At 41.9% G+C, this 23325-nt stretch overlaps 2 protein-coding genes across 5 annotated transcripts; one reads left to right on the forward strand and one right to left on the reverse strand.

Annotated features, from left to right (window-relative positions):
• The first annotated feature begins 1401 nt into the window (after positions 1–1401).
• Positions 1402–6682, forward strand: LOC147304162 (biotinidase-like). 4 transcript variants are annotated; one of them, XM_086281294.1, is made up of 7 exons: positions 1402–1785; positions 2782–2960; positions 3391–3540; positions 4309–4460; positions 4745–4922; positions 5021–5569; positions 5657–6682. In XM_086281294.1, exons 2-7 carry the CDS (start codon positions 2907–2909, stop codon positions 5927–5929), a joined length of 1356 nt encoding a protein of 451 aa, XP_086137420.1. In that variant the 5' UTR covers positions 1402–1785; positions 2782–2906; the 3' UTR covers positions 5930–6682. The 4 variants fall into 4 exon arrangements, with proteins under 4 accessions (XP_086137420.1, XP_086137423.1, XP_086137419.1 ...); XM_086281297.1 differs by having other exon boundaries at positions 2815–2960; XM_086281295.1 differs by lacking the exon at positions 1402–1785 and adding an exon at positions 2598–2700.
• LOC147304163 (serine/threonine-protein phosphatase 6 regulatory ankyrin repeat subunit A-like) lies at positions 5588–19276 on the reverse strand. Its single transcript, XM_086281287.1, has 29 exons — positions 18426–19276; positions 16658–16741; positions 15871–15949; positions 14405–14475; positions 13710–13910; positions 13540–13627; positions 13289–13431; positions 13073–13180; positions 12886–12990; positions 12313–12391; positions 12028–12142; positions 11766–11848; positions 11621–11684; positions 11354–11422; positions 11057–11197; positions 10816–10927; positions 10690–10716; positions 10169–10243; positions 9676–9877; positions 9504–9591; positions 9255–9372; positions 8923–9142; positions 8726–8813; positions 8555–8638; positions 8290–8438; positions 8105–8187; positions 7553–7635; positions 7369–7460; positions 5588–7280 (listed from the first exon to the last, which is right to left on the reverse strand). Exons 1-29 carry the CDS (start codon positions 18579–18581, stop codon positions 6982–6984), a joined length of 3306 nt encoding a protein of 1101 aa, XP_086137413.1. The 5' UTR covers positions 18582–19276; the 3' UTR covers positions 5588–6981.
• Positions 19277–23325: the final 4049 nt, after the last annotated feature.

The following is a 23325-nucleotide window of genomic DNA, read 5'->3' on the forward strand; positions in this document are numbered from 1 at the left end:
TAAAGTTACATTATTAGACGCAACTACAGTAATGTGGTCACAAAGAAGACTGCTTCGTGTTAAGAGACAGATGGTTAATAGAATTGGTTTTATGGATACTATTTGATTCCGTGCATTAAAATAGATTTTGTTGTTTTGTCCTTATTAGTGGAAACATATTAGTAGTCCTGCACATATTTGTGTAGTTTTTAGTCAAAAGATGACTCGTGTATTTCCATGGACCTGTGAGTTATGAAGGAAAATGTTAAAAGTGTTAAAACTGCCCCTGGTCTGAAACTAACTCATTCACTTCACTGTCTGCAGAGACAGCAGGTGCTCTTGCTTGCTGTAGGAGGTGTGGTCAGGCCCTCGGAGGGGCAAAGTATCATGAAGCTTTGTGCTTGTTGGAGATATGGTGGTGAGTGATGTACTAAGAGCCAGCCCATTCCAGTTACCACTGTTCATGCCAAGTATTACTAATGTGGTCCTTCTCTGCAGTTTGAAATACAGTATATAAAGCAATTCTGCAGGGTTTGAAAGCCACTAATTAGCATGACCACCTTTATTCTTCAATGCGCCTGATATTCTTGTACAAGTTTTCTTGTCATTTCTTTCAGGAATAGTTCTCTCGTTAGCACCATCAAGCAAATGCAAAAAACTTCCAAATCAGACAGTCAGTCCCTGAAACTCCATGGCTCAGATGTAAACATGGCAAATAAATAGTCTCATAACACAACAGTAAGAAATATAATGAAGCTTTTTTTAAATTAATGTCACATAATATATCATGAAATTCTGTCATGGGACCATTCTGTTACCACGATCCCTCACACTCAAGCGATCTTGCTACACAAAGAGGTGATGTTTTTTAGTGTGGACACTGAGACTGGACCCTAGTCTTGTTTTATAGCTGCTGATTGGCCTTTGTCACAGCAGCTGTTTGAATGTGTCCTTGCAGTGTAAACACAAAGTCAATTATTAACGTTTATCAATGCTCTGCTCCACTGAGATAAACTGGTTCACTGGTATGTCCGATACACTTATCAACAATTTATCGTACCTGTGTTTAAAATGCCTTTTGCTAAAAGAAAAATATATTATCATGAGAGCCGTGCATTTTATTAAATGTTCCTGTTTGTGTAGACAATGATTATTTACCAAATTAGTTGACCAAATGAACCCTTATTGTCTACATTTACATGTATTTTGACAGTTACATAACTGTCTCATTATTATAGCCACACTACACATTTACAACAGGAAATTCTTTTATAGATGTTGTCAATTTATTTTACATTTAAACACATCTGTCTAGGCATATTTATTTTAAAAAATCCCAGATTATTATTATTATTATTATTATTATTATTATTATCTCTAGTAAATGCTAATCAAAATCTCTAAAAATACTCAAAACAGAAGGAGCTTAATTTAAAAATGAAAACATTACTTTACCCTGTGATTTATTTGCTTGTTGTTGTTTTTTTTTCTTCTAAAAACGGGATAGTAATTTTGTCACTGGTACATTATACCTGTGCTTACCCCTCTGGGATAAGAGTAAATGGCTGTTGTGAAATGGCCTTTTTAATATAACCAGTCATTTAAGAAGTTACAAATTACAGTGTTGTAGTTGAGGTGTCGAACGGATGGATGGTAAAAGCTGTTTTTGAGTCTTGTAGTCCGAGCATACAGACTCCTGTAACATCTGCCAGATGGTAACAAGGAGAACAGCTGACGTGCTGGGTGGCTGTGGTCCTTGATGATGCTGTGTGCTTTCCGGAGGCACCGTTGAAGATGTCCTGAATGGTAGGAAGCCTCATGCCAGTTATGTGCTCTGCTGCTTTCACGACCCTCTGTAGTGATTTACGGCTGCTGGCAGAGCATTCCGTACCAAACTGTAATTATTGTGCTACAATAAATTACCTGATAATAAATGAGTCTGATAATAAAATGAGTAATAAGATGTTCTGATTTAAGAACTGGGTTTAGCTGAATTATCATAACTTGGTCTAAACTTTAACATAACTCCTCCTTTCACTGGCTGAATTTATCGGTTATGTGCAGACGTTTCCGATGGGATATTTTCAAAATAAAAGCTGGGTGTTTATGTATTTTTTCCACTGAAGTCATGTTTCAGTAAAAAAAAAAAAAAAAAAACAGTCCTAACGAATTCAGTTAAAATGTAAATGTTTATTATTATTATTTTAGCCACACTTTAAATTTATAAAAGGAACCCCATCCCCGCAAAAGAAAAAGAAAGTTAAAATTTTTACACATAAACAAACATCTAAGCATACATTTCAAACATTTCTATATTCTAAAAGTAAACGATAAATATATGTAATATTTAGTATTATTGGATGGTTACTTGGTTATTTAAACCACTATAGTTATATATTTCATAGATGAACTTTTCTTTTTCGGTACTAACATTTTTGTTATTTATTATCATTGAGATTTTAACTGCACTTTAGTCTTAAAGTTACATGTTACATAAATGTTTAATATTTCTTTAACGTTTTTCTGTCCGGTTACATGCCAATAAAGTTATTTGGGGAAAAAATTGGGGGGAAGAGGTCACGAGATAAACCGCAGCGTAACAGGGGCTATTTGTGGGGATATAACACTGTTTGGCACGAGGAGCTTCTTATCACTTTTTAACTAGAAAATTATCGTCTGAGTCATCATGCCTCGTGGAAGACTTCTGACCGCTTATTTATGGTCTGTGTTAGCACATAGGTGTCGTGCCTGACGGTGGAGAAACGATGTTGTTCGTTATAGCTGTTGTCTATGTTTATTTAGCGTCTGTTGTCGGTGTAACTGACTCCACTCCAGACTCGTGGTATGTTGCCGCTGTGTACGAGCACAAAGTAATCCTGAACCCAGATCCGCGCGTGCCCGTGTCCCGCCACGATGCCCTGCAGCACATGCAGAAAAACCTGGATATCTACGAGGAGCAGGCAGCCCGGGCAGCCCAGCAGGTATGCACATATTTAAAACAGTATTACTCATTGACCTTTTACAGAATTCTGTTGGCATGTCCTTCAAATTAACGAATGAATTAAATTAAGTCGACTGCAGAAGAAAGTGAAGACGAACAGTGTTCAGAAGCCTTACAGGACCAACCTCTTTTAACCTTGTCACATTTTTCTGTTTTTTATGAAAACTGTCAAACTGTGATCTGTCATAGTCAATTTTTAACAGACTTTTTACTGAAGCAGTCATTGCTGCTTCAGAATAGGTATAAAAGCTGTCCACCCTTTAGTACTACTTAAAACAAGAAATTCTTTATATTGTATCAGCATTATGTTTCTAAGTAAACAACCACTGATTCTTCCCCTGTATAAAGGTGTTTACTTTCACTGCAACAGATTACTGAATCTTCCTCTCTCTCACTGTCGTCTCTCTCAGGGGGCCCAGATCCTGGTGTTTCCAGAAGATGGTATTCATGGATTTAACTTCACTCGATTATCCATCACTAGCTACCTGGAAACCATTCCTGACCCTCAGGAGGAGAGCTGGAATCCATGCATGGAGCCAGAAAGACACAACAACACTGAGGTTCACAGTCATATATTTCAATCTTGGTGATGGCAAGCACCACAGGCTTAACACTGCTGTGATGTTTTTTTTTCTTGATCAGCACCATGGACTACTGAGCCAATGTTTGTAGTGGTAAAAGCTAAAGAAAACATCCATCGATCCATTCTTTTCCACTTATCCTTTTCAGGGTCACAGGGGGGCTGGAGCCTATCCCAGCTGTCTTAGGGCAAGAGGCAGGCACAGGTCGCCAGTCTGTCACCGGGCTAACACATAGACACAGACAGCCATTCGCACTCACACCTATAGGCAATTTTGGGTTTCCAATTAACCCAACCCCACTAACTGCATGTCGTTGGACTGTGCGAGGAAACCGGTGTACCCAGAGAAAAGCCACGCAAACACGGGGAGAAAATGCAAACTCCACATAGAAAGACCCCGGCCTGATGGTGGAACTCAGGATTTTTTTTTTTTTTGAGGCAACAGTGCTAACCACCATGCCACCGTGCTGCCCTAAAGAAAACATATACAGGATAAATAAAGTTAGACTTACGTTCACAAGATAGAGTGCTGACTTAAACATATAGTGGAACTAATAATTTGTCCACTTTACTGTAATACTCTGAATATGAGAATCCAGTTTAAAGTACAGGAAGAGCACTTTTGATAGTCTTTGACTGGGCACTCTTATCTTCAGGGCCCCAGGGGAGCTGACCCATCTACTCTGTTGGATGTAACATCTCACTGTGTCTGAATCTCATCATATTTGATTATGTTTGTGACTCAAAGGTTCTCCAGAGATTGAGCTGTATGGCTCGTCGTAACAACCTCTACCTGGTGGCCAACATGCCCGACCTGCAACCCTGTCCCCTGAAGACCAGCCCCTCCTCCACCTGTCCTCCTGATGGGCGCTGGCAGTTCAACACAAATGTGGCTTTCAGGTACATGTTAACTCTTAAAATGAAAATGAAGGGAGCGGACAAATAAACACTTCTTTTCTATGGCCTCCTCTCCACAGATGGAGTGCATGTGTTTGTGCCTAAATAAAGACCAGTTCTCCACAATTCCCACAAAAATGATTGACCCTAGTGCCAAAAACACCAAACATTTCCTGGAGTCAAAGTTAACACTTCTTGTTTCAATAGCTATAACAGAAACTACTACAAGAACTACCAAGTATAGTAATTATTACAACTCTGAATCAAATATGTCTTCTTTCATACAGGTCAGATGGTCTTCTGGTGGCACGCTACCACAAACACAACCTATACTTTGAGGCCTCCTGTGACACACCTCCAGAACCTGAAATCATAACATTTGACACTCCTTTTGCTGGGAAGTTTGGCCTCTTCATCTGCTTCGACATCCTCTTTCACGATCCTACAGTGCTCCTAGTGCAGAGGGTATAAAATATAACCACATATGCACTCAGAGTATATATGTAACATTTTAAAATCTTCTCTGAAATTCAACACTTCTTGTTTATGCCTTTTTTTTTTAGGGTGTGCGTCAGTTGATCTTTCCAACAGCCTGGATGAACCAGCTCCCCCTGCTGGATTCAATCCAGTTTCAGCAGGCATTCAGCCTGGGTGCCAATGTCACCCTACTAGCTGTCAACATTCGTAATGACAGGCTCATCATGACAGGAAGTGGCATCTACACCCCTTTTTCTGCCACCTACCACCACGCCAGGAAAGGAGACCCAGAGGAGGGCAGGCTGCTGGTGGCCAGAGTGCCAGTTTTGGAGCCACCTGAGGTTGAGGCTGGTGGTGGTGAGTCAACAATATCAGTGGCTACAGACTCTGGATACTGCTACCAAGACAACTGTGATGACCCTCCTCCTCCCTCCTACCCCACCTTCATCTCCTCTATGATGTATGACACATTTACATTTGTCCTCTTAAATGAGACACAAGGTGACGTTAAAGTGTGCAACGGCACTTTCTGCTGCCGCCTGCAGTACAGGTGGTTACTGCAAGACCATAAAGAGCTCTATGCTCTCGGCGCATTTGCAGGAATACACACAGTCAACGGACGTTACGCACTGCAGGCAAGAATCACATGAATTTTAATATTTCTAAAAAGGTTAAAACTGACAACTCACTATTTTTATTTGCCACATGTTAAATATCTACAGGTTTGTGCAGTAGTCCGTTGTGGAGGGTTGGATCAGAGCTCTTGTGGACAGGAAGTGGAAGAAGCAGAGTCTAAAATGGACTTCCTGTTGGAGGGGAACTTTGACACCAAATACGCGTACCCATCTATTCTGACAAGCCGACTGGTCCTGGAGCAGCCCGAGAGTCTGGAGAAAGCTGCAGACATGAGAGTGACCATAAAACATTCAAACACGAAGGGTGGCCTGGTCACTGCCTGCCTGTATGGACGAATGTACCACCTGGATAATGAATGAAATTTGGAGGGATCAGGAAAATAAAGTTCAGTGTTATGGTTAAGAACTGCTCCAAACTTCAGCTGTTACACATTTGTTTTATGTCTTATAAAATAAACCAAAACAAATGTCTTTAATCATCTGTTACTTAATCTTTACAATACAAACATTTCACCATGTAGCATTCATCCTCTGTTTGAATGTTGCATATTCCTCAAAAGGCAATATTTGATAGTTTCTCTCTCACACACACTCACACACACACAGTGACAGCCACCTTCTCTTGTCTCTTGTACACAACACAAACATTAAGAAAGTACAGCATTGCAAGTTATCCATTCCTTGGGCTGCTCATTCAGTTCATCAGTTGTACAGTACATTGGTCTTACATCCACCTGCTGTCACAATCCGCTCTCAACGATTCAATCTCCACCTGGAATAAATACGTAGGTTTCAATATTGACTTTCTCTCCTAGGAATCAAGAAGTCGATCCTAATCTTGAATGCAGCATTATAAGTGTCCCAGAGTGACAGTCAGTGGCTGCTGTGAAAGCTCAAAGAACTCTGAATAAAATCTCAAGTACAGTAGGGAAAACGCTTCTTCAGCTGGTCCCATAAGATTGTCCCTCAGTTTCTGTCTTAACAAAGAAAAAAAAAAGCAGTCCTCTGAGCTTTTCTTCACCAGATGCTCCATTAGTAAATGTGAATGAAAAATCTTTAAAACCACTCCAGAAAGTATCCTCAAACAGAAAGAGTTCAACATAAAAATAAAAACACTGCTTTAAATTGAAAAGGACGCTGGGCATGTTACTGGTCGTACAGTGATGCCGTGGAGAAAAAAAGTGGCAAATTATTCTTTATTTTACCAAATTATTACATTAGTGCATCTTTTCCACTGTGTATGCACCTGAAGGAAGCAAGCATGTGGTTCAGACGAGGATTATTTTTAGATTTGAAGAGACTTACCTAAGAATACTCTGCTTGTATTTACTGCCCTGTCAAGCTTTTGTCAGTAATCTATTAAGGCTCCTGAGTGGCTGGCTAACCTGCCAGTATTGAGGTTCCACTAGTCCTCAGTACGTTTCTGAATCTGAGTCGTTCATTTCATCATCTCCAGAAACAGAGGACAGCGGACGTTCTGGCCTGCAGTAGGAGGCGTGGTCAGGCCTCAGTGGGGCTGGAGTATCAAAGGCCACACCTTTGGAAATGTGGTTTGAAATAGGGTGGTGGTTGATGACTGTTTGAGTAAGCGAGAGAGTGGGCAAAGCTGCTATGGTGACCATGGGCGAGGTGGGCATCATTGAGTTAAGGATGAGGGCCAAGCAGTCAGCTACATCCCGATTGGGAGCACAAGCCAAAGCTGGAGTGTAACCTGGGAATAAAAGGAGAAAAGGGGTTCATAGTACACATTAGAATTACACCTGAAGAGTACGTGTGAGTGCAGTGAGATGAAAGCTGACCATTCTCATCCACAGCTAACACACTGGCTCCTTTCACCAGCAGCTCCTGGACCACCACTGTCAATCCCTTCCTGGCTGCTACATGCAAGGGCCTGCAGGTAGAAGAGTGCTACAGTAAGTTCACACTGGGTTTTGGCGGTTATCCTGCTGCTTACAGTAGGTGCAACCTTCAGGTTCTACATACGTCTGCAGAGCAGCGTTGGTGCAGTTAATGAGATTCCTGTCGCTGATTTTCTCCAGAATCAACAAGGCACTTGTCTCGTGACCCTGAGAAGAGCAGAGAGTACCAAAGTCATCTGCAGTGACCACGTGAGATGTGCAACAATCCTGCCTTTGTCAATATGTTAAAGAGATGACGTTCTGAGCTTCACATAAATGTTAATCTCGCGCAAAGCTTTAAAAAGCTCTTTGTGTGACAGTTACAGACCAGTGCTCGTGTGTGTGGCAAATATTATTGTTCACAATAATATGACATTCTCCAAATTGTGCCTTTTAGTGATGCAAGTGAAACATGTGATGATGTGGTTAAATGTGTCTGCCAGATGTGTCCAAAGTGATACATAAATGTTCCAAGAGCCAGGGCCAAAACATACACGTCCCACACATTGCAAAAATATAAAATCTGAATGGTAACTACTTTCAACTTAAAATCTGAGACACTGAGACCACAAGAAAATCGCAACATTTTTAATACTGAATGACTAAATAACATTTCCTGTCTCTGAAATGCCTTTACCTTGCTGCAAGCCAAATGCAATGCTGTGTTCCTGTCTGCATCTTGCAGTGCCAAGTCTGCCTTAGCAACGCTCGCCATCACCTCTGTAACACAACACAACAGTGGAGATTAATACAAGTGAAAGGTTAACAAATCAGGGACCATTATTTCCACAAGTTTATCCCTGTATCAGTTAGTGTACTGACCCACAGCATTGGTCTGTCCATTTAGAGCTGCCATCATCAGTGGTGTTCTGTGCATGTGGGTGTCAACAACATTTGCCTGAGCTCCATGGCTCAGAAGAAGGGAAACGCACTCCACATGGTCAGAAAAAGCTGCAGCATGAAGAGGAGTCCTGCATCAACATCAATACAGTTATTGTAAATACGTTCCTGCTCACTAAGAACAAATACAAAAAAAACAACAACAAAAAAATCCCTCCACGCATGATTTTAAGTCTGCATCTCTCACCTGCCCTTGGAGTCAGTTGCATTCACAATATTTGCACCCAGGGAGTCAATTAACATCTCTGCCACTCCCTCATTATCGTTTATCCTAAAACACACAACGCAGCCTGTCACACACCCTCAGAGCAAATCGATCCTCATAAACATTCGTGGATATAAACAGACAGAGCCTTACACAGCACAGTGCAGTGGGCTGAATGAGTTCCCTGTAATCTTCCTGAACACCTCCTGATCTAACAACATCTCCACACATGCGTCATACCCTGGAAAACAGAGAAAGACAGATGTAAAAACAGAAGAAAGTACAGTGCTGTGTCTTAAAAAAACCCAGATTGACATGGTTCTCAAACATTTCACGTTGTGTCCCAATACCGTTATAGCAGGCCCAGTGCAGTGGTGTGTAGCCCTTGCTGTCAGTGAGGTTTGTGTGACTGTGTGAAGTGTTGGTGGCCTGCAGCAGGGCACCCAGGGCACCCACACGGCCAGAAGCAGATGCCAGGTGCAGGGGGGAGCGGCCCCGGATGTCCTTTACACTCACGCTGGCTCCCCGCTGGAGAAGGGCCTCTACACATTCCTCCTGGCCTGTCACAGCCTATGTGAAACATACAGAAAACACTAGAGAGTATAAATACCAAAAGAAATTTTTAAAAAGCATATATTAAAATTTAATATGCGATCTCAGTAGACACGTGTGCCTATCTCACCCCTCGGTGTAGTGCTGTCCTGCCCCAGCGGTCCTGATTCTCCACACTGGCTCCTTGACTGAGCAGAGAGTACACACAGTCTGTATGTCCGCTCAGCACTGCCAACATCAGAGGAGTCCTGAACACAGTGTGGAGATCAGGCACAACTCAGTAAGAATATTTAAGTGATCAGTTGAATCGCACAAAACAGTAGCCTAAGATTTATATATTTTTTTATTTATGTATTTAAACACACATGCACACACTCACTGTCCGTTGCTGTCTTGTGCATCCACATCAATGTGTTGGTCATTGTTGTTCAACAGCAGGCGCAGGCACTCTGGGTGGCCATTCATAGCTACAGCAAAATGAAATTTTAACTTTAAAAGCCAGAAAATTCACCCTTTTCACGCGATGGGAAGGCGACTGCCTGCTTATATACCTGCAGTATGTATGGCTGTCTGTTTGTGAATGTAATCCCGAGTCATGGGTGACGCGCCGTGGTGCAGCAGCAGAGACACACACTCCTGATGACCTCTTGAGCAGGCCAGAATGAGGGGGGTGCATCCCTCTGGGCTCCGAACATCCACATCAAGCAGGGATGACAAGAGCACCTCTAAGGCTCCACAGTGTCCATGATAAGCCTGGACAAAGTGAAAAAGCACACACACACACATTATGTTAAATGGGGTGGCTGTGGCTTACTAATCTGAAGGTTGGTGGTTCAATACCCAGCTCCTCTATCTAACTGTCAAAAGGATGAGTGTGTGACATTAAAACTGCTTGAGCATAGGAGAAAGTGCTTGTATGAGTGGGTGAGTGTTCAGATAGAATAGAAAAGCCCTAAATAAGTACTAATCCTTCTTTAATGAATGCAGAGTCAAAGATAGATAGAAAAGAAAACATGCTTTAAAGAAAAAAATGTTAAAACTCACTGCCAGATGGAGTGGACTAATGGGAGCGTGGCTCTCTGAATCACTCAGCATGTCTGTTCCTGATGTCTCCATTAGCTGAAACAGCAATATTACTCATTTCAGATCCAGGTTTGCACAAATGCCAGTACGTGCAATACATATACTGATGGATGAAAATTGGTTGAAAACTGAAAGACTATAAAAGGTAGGAGGGCATAAGATTAGGTAAGGTAAAAGGTAAAACAACATAACATGAGAAAAAAGGGCTTTATTTACATAGAAATGTGTCATGATTTCAAAAAGTACATCAATATATATATATATATATATATATATATATATATATATATATATATATGAACAGATTTTAGTTTTGTACAAAATACAGATAAAAACAGCCTTTTTAATTTGATGCCATAATAAGCCAGAGGAGGGTTCACAGCTTTATCTGTTTAGCAGTTGTCGTAGCCACTACACTACAACAGAGGGAGCTCCTCGCAAAGCTCAATGGTGCTACAGTGAGAGACTGAAATTCCTCTTACCACATCAAGGGGCGTCTCAGTTGCCATCTAAAAGAAACAAAGAGACTTTTTGATATAGTGTCAGAAAACAGATTTATCAGCCTTTATGGCCAATTTTTCCCCATTCAGTGCAGCAGCTGTACACACCAGCTCCAGGCAGAGTGTGCGTCCGTAGGCCGAGGCATAGTGCACAGCACTATAACCCTGTTTGTCTCTCACACCTGGATCTGCGTCATTCCTCAGAAGGTATTCCACACATCTGGGAAAGACAATAGACAGGGTAAGTTTAAAGTGTTTCTTTTATCTCTTTTAAAGAAACACTTTAAACTTGGCATTAGGGATTCTCTGAAACATAATATTTACACTTTGAACACAGAGCAGAACTTACTTCCCATCAATATCAGCAGCAGCAGCGTAGTGCAAGGGGCTACAGCCTCTCTTGTCCAGCTCATTGATGCTTGCCCCAGAGCCCACCAAGGCAAACACACACTGGTAGTTACAGTTGGCTGATGCATAGTGTAGCGGAGCTCTGTGAAGATCAATAAATTAAGTTAGCCACTATTCGCAGATTTAATGTGGTCAAAACTTTACCATTGTCTCCATCTCTTATTTTACTCCATTTCTAGCATCCACCTTTGTGACACCAGCACTGTACTCTTAATCCAATTTTCACATTTTATCTTACCTGCCAAAGTTGTCTTTCCTGTTAAAGTCTGCTCCGATGTTTAACAGCAGATTCAGACACTCCAGGTTCCTGTGTGGAGAGGGGGACAGCTGTGTTAATGTACCACTCACTGGTACAACAGTCAACTGCATGACATTTACAAAGTACATACACAAACTTTCAGTTCAACCAAAACGTGTATCAGATTGTTGAAAAGAGAAAGAAAGAGTACAATGACAGGAGAATAAGTAAACTAATAATACTGAAGCAGTAAGCAAAAACAATCACCCTCCAGCTGCAGCAGCATGTAGACAGGTCCTTCCAAAGTCGTCGGGAGTGTCTATGACAAACCCTGCACAAATATGCAAGCTGCATTAATTTGGATGTCAACTGGGTGATTCCACAGGCCTGAATGGTGTCAGCATTAATGTACCTGAGGACAGCAGCTTCCTGCAGCAATCTGAGAAGCCGCTGAGAGCTGCCAGGTGTAGGGGGAACATCCCGTGAATGCCTCTCCTTAAAAGACAAGCCATTGCATGCAAGCATTTTTATGACAGAAAAAAAAGATTTTATTTATCCTGACTTAACCGTTTCCAGGCTTAGAGCTGCTCACTTGCATTTGATCCTTTAACACTACTGCACAGATAACATGAAGCAAGAAGACAGACAGATGGTGAATGTCAGTTGTTACTAACTTGGCTGTGTTGGCTCCGTGTTTGATGAGCGCTGTAATAATTAGCTCGTGGCCATAGCGGGCAGAAATGTGAAGGGCAGTGTTTCTGCTCTTGTCCTCACAATCAATTTCAGCTCCTACACCCACATAAATCAGATAGAATTATATTTTCCATTAAAAAAGCCGGAGCAATCTCAAGAAAAAAAAAGAGCATATTGTGCAACATATGCGGCATACAGCACACTCTGAGATCCAAACTAATTTGAATCCATGCATGAGACAGACGGCACTGGGCGAGGGCTCTCACCATTTTGAATAAGAGCCTGAGAGCAGGAGAACCTTCCATGTGTAGCTGCCATGTGCAGGGGAGTCTTCCCATCTTTACTCTGAAGAGAGAGAAGGCAGAGAAAGAGACATTTATTATTGCAAAATGTACATATTACAAATATGAAATCATTAAAACATCAGCTATTCAACTATGAGTCTAACTCAGAAGTGTTAGAAAGATAAAATGAACAGAAGCTATCACAGACGCCACTGTGGACCACCCACACACACAAAATGCTTGAGCAGCTTGCTGCCTTAGGGAGTCTCCCTCCCCCTCCATCATCCATATGGCCTTGCACCTTGTTGCTGTAGGGACCCAATATCAGTTTCCATCACTGCTACCAAAGTGCTAAAAACACAGTCCCTCTAGCTTTCAACTAAATTCTGAGCAGGATGCATACTAGTAAACACTGAGGACATACAAGATAAAATTTATCCTTTTTTAATACATAGACATAGGAGCATTATGCACATACTTCCTTCTTTGGAAAGCAAATACTCTCCCTTGGATGAATTTCTAGTTTCAGCTTTTTTAACTGCATGTTAACATTACCTGCAAGTTGATGTGAGCCCCATGGGCCAACAGCAGCTCCTGGCACAGCGCCCCCTGGCGTGAGGAGGAAGCAAAGTGGAGGGCAGAGAAGCCCCTCTCGTTCACCTGAAGCCAGGGGACCAAGTAACAGGATTAAACACACAATTACTATGCACATGCAACGTGGCAGAGAGTGATGCGCACACACCTGGTTAACACTGGCTCCTGCCTTGATCAGCTCACCGACAACCACATCCTGTCCATTGTAACAAGCCAAATGGAGTGGTGTGTTGCCATAGGCATTAGCCTCATTTACCTATGCACAGAGGAACAACATTTTCAATTTAACCATTACTAACTACAGTAAGAAATTTTGGTGACACAGACGGCATTTTAAGGACACTGTCAGTATGTCTGTACTGACGTTAACCCCGAGGCTCAGCAGGTAGTGCACTGTGCTGCTCATGCCACTGGAGGCAGCTGCATGCAGTGGGGTATAAGCCTTCTTGTCCTTACAGTCCATCTCAGCTCCACTGGCAACCAAGAACTTCACTACCTCCAGGTGACCTAATACAGAGAAGTGAGAAGGAGATGAGTCAAATTCACTTCTGTCAAGAACTACATGCCAGCATCTCCCATTCACATCAACACTATGACCACTATGAACACTCTTACCCATGTAGGCTGCCCAGTGGATGGCTCTCCTGTCCTTCTTATCAAACGCATTAATGTTGGCTCCTCTTGACAGCAGCAACTTCACCATCTGACACACAGAATCAGATTGACAAGGAGCTGATGTGTAGTCACCTCTGTATCTGTGTGTGTGGGAGTGAAGAAAGACTGACCTCTACATGTCCACTGAAGGCAGCGTGGTGCAGGGCAGTGCGTCCCGCCCGATCAGATACGTTGACATTGCTTAGCAACGGGACCAAAGCCTCAGCACAGCGTACCGCCTTATTGCTAGCTGCTACATGGAGCGGCGTCTGCCAGTTCTTGTCACGAGCATTCACATCCGCACTGTGCTTTAGTAACACTGCCACAGCATCCTGAATAAAGAGTGAGCAAACATAAGGTCTACTGGAAAACAGTCTCAGTGCTCTAAGAATGTAAGCACCAAGGTTTACAGGTGGCTGTGTGGGTGTTTAGAAAGTTCATATTCTATTCATAGAGGGCTTTCATCCTGAAATCAAAATGCTGGAAAGTAGAAACTACACAAGGGACTATGTTAGTTTGGGCATGTCGCCCAGGACTAAGAAGAATAGGCAGACATTTTGACGTTTATCAAACACAAAGCAATAACACAGTGGTTATTTCCATTTGCCCCTTTAAGGCCAGATTCTGGGAAAGATTCTCTTAACTTTATCACGACAGACCTTTCTCGAAACCTTGTCAGTAAAGCAGCTAAAAGATATTCTAAGCAGAAAGTGTTTGCGAAATCTCCCTTAAAAAAGGATTTGTTTACCATTACTTGTGACAGGGTCAAAGTTGTAGCGGATTCCCCAGAGGTCACATTTGCATGTGTGTTTGTGTAATGTGTTACCTCACTACAAGAAGCCACAGCTCGGTGAAGAGGAGTTAACCACTTGTTATCTTTGGCATTAACTCGGGCTCCTTGAGTGAGAAGAAGAGAGTGAGACAGGGTAAGAAAAAGGAGATGTCAGAGCAGTCACATAGTGCCATACGCAGAATCGCAGAATGTACAAAAAGGAGGGGAAGAGCTAAATATCTTAAAAAATATCTTGTAAAATAAATAAATAAAAAAGGATTTTATGAGAAGGAGGATGAGCCAACAGTGGCTGGAAGATATAAAATGCCCATGATCCCCTTTTGGCACGACCCGTGTGTTAAAATAGCCCTGCAGCTGCACCTGTTACTTGCTCTTCATTGAGAAACACTGAATGCACACACAGTCTCACATTTATTCGCGCACTACAGCACCCTACTCACTCGTGTTACACGTATGCTTACACTCAGGCGTTTAAGTGTAAGCTCCTCCCACTGATGTGCTCAGCTTACTTCACAGAAAATGAAGCCAAAAAAACACTCGTATCAGATTGTTGACAGATCACAAGAGCGGTCACTAGTCACCATGAGACGGTAACTGAGCAGTGAGCACAGCATGGAAATTACTGAGAAACTGCATGTTATGATAAAAGAGATGACAAACAGTCAGGCTTTTATTCCAGTTTAAAATGCACTGAGCTGTATGGAAGTAGGGAACTACAGGGGGGAAAAGAGTAACATGGCATTAATGAAATACAAAAAAAAAAGTTGTCTGTGAAGGTTCTCAGTCATCCAGGTCATCATAGTCTAAGAAGCTTGGAAAGTAAAGCGTCCCTCTTGGGAGGACACTCCCACGAGGCTCTTACAAATTGCACATTTTAATAAGGAGAGAACAGCTAATTATTCAGTATTGCTTTGAGTATCTTACCGAGCAATCAGCATGATGTAAATAACGCTTTTAAGACTCGTGCCTAAAAAATACTACAGTTTGAGTGAAGGGATATAAACATACAGAAGAGGTAATGAGGATACAGACATAACTGTATTTCTCCATCCACCCAGGCATTATAACTAGAGGTCCATAATTAGGTAGAAATGAAATCAAATGATTGGCTTAACAGCAGCACGGTGGCACGGTGGTTAGCACTGTTGCCGCACAGCAAGAAGGTCCTGAGTTCAATTCCACCATCAGGCCGGTCTTTCTGTGTGGAGTTTGCATGTTCTCCCCGTGTTTGCGTGGGTTCCCTCCGGGTACTCCGGCTTCCTCTCACCGCCCAAAGACATGCAGCTTCTGGGGATAGGTTAATTGGTGTGAATGTGAGTGCGAATGGTTGTCTGTCCCTGTGTGTTGGCCCTGCGACAGACTGGCGACCTGTCCAGGGTGTACCCCGCCTCTCGCCCTATGACAGCTGGGATAGGCTCCAGCGCCCCCCGCGACCCTGAAAAGGATAAGCGAATGGATGGATGATTAGCTTAACAGGTGAGCTGGGGTGTAATGTTTACCTGAGAGGATGAGAAGTTCAATGATCTCAGCATCTCCCAGGTAAGCTGCAGCATGCAGCGGGGTCCGCTTCTCGTTGTCCTGGGAGGACGTTACGAAACAAAAACAATCAGTAAAAAATAGGTTTCACTTCTCGTTCAGGACACACATCCTGAGCTGTGACATCATTTGCTGCATGCCAGAACAGAATCAATAGACCTTACAGTGTTGCAGACCACAGGAAGTGCCATTCAGTAAAAATATCTATCATCGTTTCCCTTTTATTCTTCACTTCACTTCATCACTTCAACACACATCTCGTCCTTTCAGTACAACTGAGACCAATCAGTGAGGTGGGGCTATAAACAAATCTCATGTGACTGGAATAGGCCTGGGCTAGTGTAGCTGGCTCCAGGGAGAGCTGGTGTTATGACCCCACCATTATAGAACCACAGAAATCACACTGGAAAAACACGCTCAGGAAGACTGGGACACAGACTGAATGAAATTGGGGAAAAAGGAGAGAGCCAGTGAAGGTCGTGTCCTTTCTCATCTGAAAGGTTAGAGTGTTACAAACAGTTCATATGTCCTGTCTGGCTGGCAGCTACATAGGATGCAGAATACAGAAAGCTGCCAAAAAAGCACTCCGCCAGCCAATCGATAAACCCAGATCAGCTGTGGGCTGCCGGCTGCCTGCTGCTCCCCTCGCTGTTGTTTATGTGCCCTGTGGCAGTGAAAGGCAATGCTAATGTGTTTGTGTAAATTATTCTAAAACTAAACGACCTGAAGCAACAAAAGTGTGTGATTTACCTGAATGTTGACATCCTCTTTCTTGAATATGAGGGCGCGAACTTCATCTGGGTCCACATTGAAGATGGCTCTCAACAGAGATGGCTATAGAGATTAAAAAAAGAAAGAATGATGAGAAATGCCAGCGTATAGCACTATTGGAAAGGCAGTAATTTTCTATGCTGACAAGTGTGTTATCAGAGAGAGTTATGAGTGTTTCAGACGGAAGAGTCTTGCACACACACAGAGTATAATCCCAGGCTGGGACAGAGCCATAGGTCACTTATGGCTGTATATCACCTATTTGTTTATGAGTGGCTGTTTTGGCACAAAACTGTTCAAATCTGGGTTAATCCTGAGCATTCTTGCCACGTTGTGCTGCAACAGAAAGTAAATAAAATGTAAATATAGAATAAAATAAAAATGAATAAAATACATTTATGAATAAAGAAGAATTTTGAGTACATTTCCTAAATTTAAACAAGTTATACAAGGTCCTCCTCAAGAAAGAAACTGTGAATGAATGACAGGCACATGGTTTATCTTTAGCCTCCGTTTAATCTATGCTCACGGTCATAAATGTAAACAGCTGCCATGAGGTTGACAGCATACTGAGCAGGATTTGTAGCCAGCGATGCCCTGCAGTCATGATAAAAGTAAGATTAAGACAAAAACAGCATCCTCCTTTTCCTTGCATCAGCCTTTATTTTAAAACTGCTTTCGGCTTTCAGAAGTGATGAATTCATAATAAAAGGGTAATTTGTCATCTCTGAGATTTAACTGTTTCTGTGTTTGATAGAGAAAAATAACAAAACTCATGCAGCACAGCAGACATTTGGTATTATAATAAATCGCCTTAAAGACTCCCCTAGTGAGCCTCATCTTTGTTACCAAGATTTGAGCAATGTAGAAATTTTAAATTAATGCTACTGTTCTCTAATTGCAGCTTCCTTCTTTCAAAACCTATAAATAAAAAAGTGTTTTTCATTTGCTGCAACAGTAGTGAAACGCTAATATGATGGTGCTGATTTTGGCGAGGCTCTAATCTTCAAATGCTGCCGTTCGCTCTTTTGCAACCTATCAAGTATGTCTACTGAGGCTCCATGTCTCTTACTGACAAACCTTTTTTGCTAGAGTGGCTCGTCATGGTCAAACACTGCTGTTCAGTCTATACTTAGTACGATCTAGTGTTAATAAGCACTACAACAAACACTTCAGCCTTCTTCTGTTTTCCCCAACCTGCTCTCATTACCTCCAAACTAAAAATAAGTAGGGCTGTCTAGCATGCCGGCATCCATCTCTTGCCTATTACAATGATGACCACTAAGCTAATGTAAGTGACTGAAGGAGGTCCCCATGCATAAACCCTGTCATCACAGCCGGCACATCTTCTTTGGCTTCACCCTCTTCAGTGCATGCTTCAAAGAGCAGTCATCATAAGTTGAAAAGACTTATTAGCATGTTCCAGCAGAAAGCTTGCCCTTTATACATCCAACAGCGGAGACTACAAAGACCAGGGCTTGCTTTTAATCTATACAAACCAGAGCAGTTCTCATGTGGCAGGACAATACTAGCGCTATATTTAGTGGCACAAACCATGTGCTGAAAGTGCACTGTATTTTTATAGAATGGCACATGAAACAGTACAGGTATAAACATCAGACCAGAACTAAAAAGTGCAGTGGTCTACCTTAAATCCTAGTTAATGCTGTCATTTACACACAAAACTGTAGATGGTACCCTCATTAAAACCAGCAATTTAGAGATTCAGCAAACAGTCCCATCTCACCTTGTCATCCTCAGCGACTACCTTTCGAGAGGCATGATGGGATCTGCGGTCTGGGGATGATTTGGGCCGTGGAGGTGGGGATGAAGAGCAGGACTCATCCTCCTCTACCTCCTCCAGTACCACAATACACACACGGCTAGCCCGCTCAGACCGCATCGGGAACAAACATTCACACGCCACACAATCACTCACTCACTCACACACACGCTCTGTCACTCACGCACATGAATACAGAGTGTTCCTTCTCACATATGTGCACAATTCAGCGGCACAAAGGTCAGCAGTAAATCCCGCACACATAGTGTTTTCCTCGTAAACAAGCGCTGCACATCTTCGCAGAAAAAAAACCACTCTGAAATCCGGCTCTGTCCTCTATCTGTCAGTGTTGCTTTGCGGCATGTCTTTTTATCCTCCTCCTCCTCCTCTCTCGTCTCCACACTCACACTCTGTGAGCGGCAGTAGCGGAGACGGCAGGGAATTCCTTTGCGTAATGGTGGCAGTAAGAGGCATGCGGCAGAATGAGCTGCGCACAGGAAGCTACATATCCTTGCTGCTGTGCTGCAGCCAGGAGCACATACGCAACTGATGCAAACACACACGCGTGCGCACACACACAGATTAGCATAAACGTGGGAGGGGGCAGCAGCACCTAATGTATGTGTGGGTATGCATCGCTCATTTCAGGCAGACTGCTGAAGCCAGCTCTTTCAAAAGAAGAGAGGGATAGGAGAGGGAAAGGAGGGGGAGGGGAGAGGAGAGAGAAAAAGAGAGCCAGGGAAGAGAAAGAGAAGGGAGGGAAAGGGGAGTAGAGATAAAAGGGGTGAGAGACAGAGAGAAATAAAAAGAAAAGGAGTGGGAATGGGAGGGGATGATTGTAGGCAGGTACCTGGAGCACTACAGAACAGCTGTGTAAGTTGACAGTGGAAAAAAAGAAGAGCAGATAAAAGAGAATCAAGTTATAAAAAGAGTGACGAGAGAAGTAAGATTTACTGGGACAAAGGACAGCTATTTGATGCGTCACTGTAACCAGGTCACTTCCTGGTCAGGGCTTATCCTGACTGTCCAGCTAACGAGTATGACAATACTTCCACTGTTTTAACTGTAAGAACAAAAGCGAAAGTCTAATAATGCTTTTAGAGTAAAAGCTTCCCTCTCAAGGAACAGAAACCATGCTGTTTGTTGGACGTTTGAGCTCGGTCCAGATCCCTGCTTGTTTACAACTCTACCTAACTCAGTCTACCCTTTGCCTTATCATTAAGTACCGATGTAATAAAACTCCTGTGTCTGTTATTGCACATTAAAGTAATAATGTCAAAGGCTGCTCATATTTTGTTAACTGGCCAGGCATCTTCAGGCATCTTAAAAGCTATATTCAACATAGATTGTTAAAAGCAACAACAACAACAACAAATACACATACACACTTAAATGTAGTGCTGTTTTTAGCTAAATGGGGTGTAAATTATCTGCATTTTATAAAGCTGGTGCTACAATAGAAGTCCCCTTTCATTTTGTATGCTGAAGAATCAAAGAAAATGAATACCACATTGTTGTTGTTTTAGTTTGTGTGTGTGCCCCTGTCCTCTTTGGTGTACTGGTGGCATAGCTTTAGAAGTTCCCATCTCCTCATTATAAAACTGGAACCAAATGGCTTTGCCAGAGAATGTGAGGGTAGCTAACAAGACCAGTCTGTGCGTGCAATACTGTGTGTGTGTGTGTGTGTGTGTGTGTGTGTGTGTGTGTGTGTGTGTGTGTGTCTCCTTCATATTCAACGCAGATCCTAAAAAGAGCAATCTTGCCAAGCCACACATCCCTATTAACTCAGTGGGAGGGACGGCGCAAGGCAAATGAGAGAGAGCGATTCATTTAGAAAGAGCCTTTGTGCAGGCCTAAATTTTAAGTCTAATGGTTTTAGCATTTAGAAACATAATATGAAACACAACATACAATTTCTTTTTTCCTACAGTAATCACTCTGCCATTACAGATTTGCATCAAAAGCACAAACAAAGAATGATTTTCACGAAGCAAAGCATGTAAACAACCAGCGTTTTGTCTATCCCACTTGCTAGCACTGGGGAAACTCTAAGCAGAGCAGCCCGAAGATATTTACAAAGCAAATTTGTTGTAATCCGCTAAACAGAAGTGAGTATTTCTGTCTGTATCCACCCAAACTCAAAAGCAAAGCCAAAGCAGTGGATGTGGAACAGGCTGGAAAACTCCAGATACAGTAAAATGAATGATCAACATCATGTGAAAAAACAATCTAACAAATAAATAAACATTTTGTTAGGTTGGTCTTGTGTGGTATGAAAAGTCCAGTGTGACTGCAGCTACTTCATGAGAGACCTGGCGTGACAGTGTGCATGTGTAAGAGAAAGTATGCAGGCCTGCACTGACCTCTGCTCTGACCCAGCAATAGGATGCACGGTGTGTGTAACATAATCCCAGAAACACAAAGGGCAGTGCGTGAGTGTGTGTGTGCTGGCACAGACAGCAGTAATAAACCTGCTGATATCAGCTGATACCGTGAGATATATTAAAAGGTTTCAACGATCATCATGAGATCATCTGTAGTATAACTTTGCTGTTTTGATGTGTAGCCAGAGCCATCTAGAGCTATTATATCTCTAGAAAAACTACAAACAGAGCAGCAAAAACTACAAGTGGAAGATGGCGATTAGTGCAGCTGCTGCGATAGCTCTCCCCTGACTCATTATGTATGAAAGTACTGTGCGTTGCTATCCTAAAATACAGGTTACCATTTTGCTCAAGAAAGCTGATATTACCGTTATGAAATCATCTGTATGATAGGCTGAAATGTTTGTAATGGCTAATGTTGTAAATTGCTTAAGCTAAGATAATCTAACTAACTTTATACCTCATAGTATCGTTAACCACCTACTCTGCATCCATTCAACACTTTAATCTGTCTCCCATCAACAAATTATTTAAACATTTTAAATAAATGGTCTGCTACCATCACGTCAGTGTTTTAATACAACTTTTGAACTAGTACGCGGGATAGACTTTTTTAATTATCCGGTTGTTCAGTCTGACGTCACTAGCCGTGTCTGGGCCTAAACTCCGCTGCAGGTCCATATATCAAACGATCACTATGGCATTACTGAGAGTAGAAAAACTGCCTAAAGTCTTTCATCTTTAATAAAATGATCAGCGTTCTGCTCTACCAGGTGTAACAATTGAGTTTAACATCCAGGCATCCATGAAAACGGAATTTATGACATTTAACGAGTTAGAAGTTAGCAGGGAGTTAGCTCGCTAGCTTCTATCTAAATACAATATAGCATGTCCTGACTGCGGGGTTTTGGAAACAAATTACAGCTCTGTTATCACTTCCAGCATAAATGAAGACAGAAAACTAAACAGCAGTGACGTTTGTAGGGTTACTGAAGTTGGGCTAGCTGGTATATAATGATGTGCTACGTGACCGCTAGCGACACAGCTATGTTAGCATAATATAAACAAGCTAACTTTTTTTCCACTCGATAAAAGTTAACGTGAGTGTTCTCGGTGGTCAGGAACAAATGTAATCGCATGGCAGGATGCTGTAAAAGGACCAAACTTCAGCCAGGAGAACAACTGAGATAATCCATCCACAATACAAGGTTAGTCATTCATATACTGCTGCATGGGCTGGGCTGTAGTTACATTCTAAGGTTTTAAAAACTGAGTTTAAATAAATGATTAGCGGTAATAAAAGCCGAGGGAGGTCAACAGTGATCACTGACTGTTTTAGGAGCTTTTTGAGATTAAATAGAAGAAAATACATAACATTAAACATGTTAACAACACAAAAGCCATATTAAACGCAGACTACTACCGGAAGTAGGATTCGTCGTGTCATCACTGAACAACCGGATTATTATTACTGTGATATTGAACTGGCCTCAAGATATTGATAACGATTACTAATTTACTGGTAATGCGACACAACTGGTATGATGTGTACTAGGTATGTCACAATGACTGCGCTGACAATAACTGTGATATTTAAAAATGAAATATCAATATTGTATCAGTGACATTCATATGAATCTAAATAACTCTGATTTGGCTTTGGGCTTTTTTTAAATGTAAGGTCACAGATTCTCACCATCTCTTTGACTTTAATTCATTTTCCAAAAAATACTAAACAAAAATAAACAGAGTTAAAGAATTTGACTGATTCAATTATTGCTTTTTAAAATATTTTTGGCAGATTTTCTATAGCACTGGCAATTATATTGTTCTGATTAATTTAGTTTTAAATGGATAATTGGTTAATTGTTTAGTGAAAATCTGATGTGATGTGAAGTTCTACCTTTTTCTTTTAAAATCCTTTATTTGAACTGTAAGAAGAACTCTGCAGATTTATTTTAACACCATCTAACCTTGAGCCAAGATCATCTTTAATGTATTGTTAATGCGGGAGAAACAGGAACGCCGATAAAGAACAAGAACACAGAACAGTCAGTTTTAACCACTGGGTCAGCTTACGCTTTGATTATACTCAGACACAGACACGGACAGCTGGAGACCCAACAGACTAGGAGTTATTCCCGTTATAATTCTATGAACTATGCCTAAATTCCACTTCCTTGGGCGCACGTGTAGTTGATGTCACTCAGACACAAGCGGCCTCAAGCGGACCCCAGCTGACTCGCAGATCTGCAAATTCTGATCAAACTTACACTAACTATGACTAAATAAACTAAAACAAACTGTGACTCCTAATGGTTTTTCTTGTATAAGTCACTACTTTTAGCCAGATTAACCTAGAATAGACTACATACTCTCCAGGACTATAAAACTGAAAACTAAAGCAATAAAGCAATTAAGCTGTATAAATTCTGCACACACTGCACTTATCCAAACAACTTGGTGCATGATGGTCAGAA

The sequence above is a fragment of the Aulonocara sp. 'chitande type north' Nkhata Bay genome, linkage group LG22 (genome assembly GCF_057382095.1).
Source record: "Aulonocara sp. 'chitande type north' Nkhata Bay isolate Kocher_YH1m ecotype deep benthic linkage group LG22, A_spYH_male_GT1.1, whole genome shotgun sequence".
NCBI classification, from domain to species: domain Eukaryota; kingdom Metazoa; phylum Chordata; class Actinopteri; order Cichliformes; family Cichlidae; genus Aulonocara; species Aulonocara sp. 'chitande type north' Nkhata Bay.

Coding starts and splice junctions, on each gene's coding strand:
- LOC147304162 (XM_086281293.1), top strand. CDS start 2,745: ATGTTGTTCGTTATAGCTGTTGTCTATGTTTATTTAGCGTCTGTTGTC. Junction 3,541..4,308: donor AAAGACACAACAACACTGAG/GTTCACAGTCAT, acceptor TGTGACTCAAAG/GTTCTCCAGAGATTGAGCTG. Junction 5,570..5,656: donor ACGGACGTTACGCACTGCAG/GCAAGAATCACA, acceptor AAATATCTACAG/GTTTGTGCAGTAGTCCGTTG.
- LOC147304163 (XM_086281287.1), bottom strand. CDS start 18,581: ATGCGGTCTGAGCGGGCTAGCCGTGTGTGTATTGTGGTACTGGAGGAG. Junction 9,878..10,168: donor TTAGTCCACTCCATCTGGCA/GTGAGTTTTAAC, acceptor CACTTTGTCCAG/GCTTATCATGGACACTGTGG. Junction 8,814..8,922: donor GCACTGGGCCTGCTATAACG/GTATTGGGACAC, acceptor TCTGTTTTCCAG/GGTATGACGCATGTGTGGAG.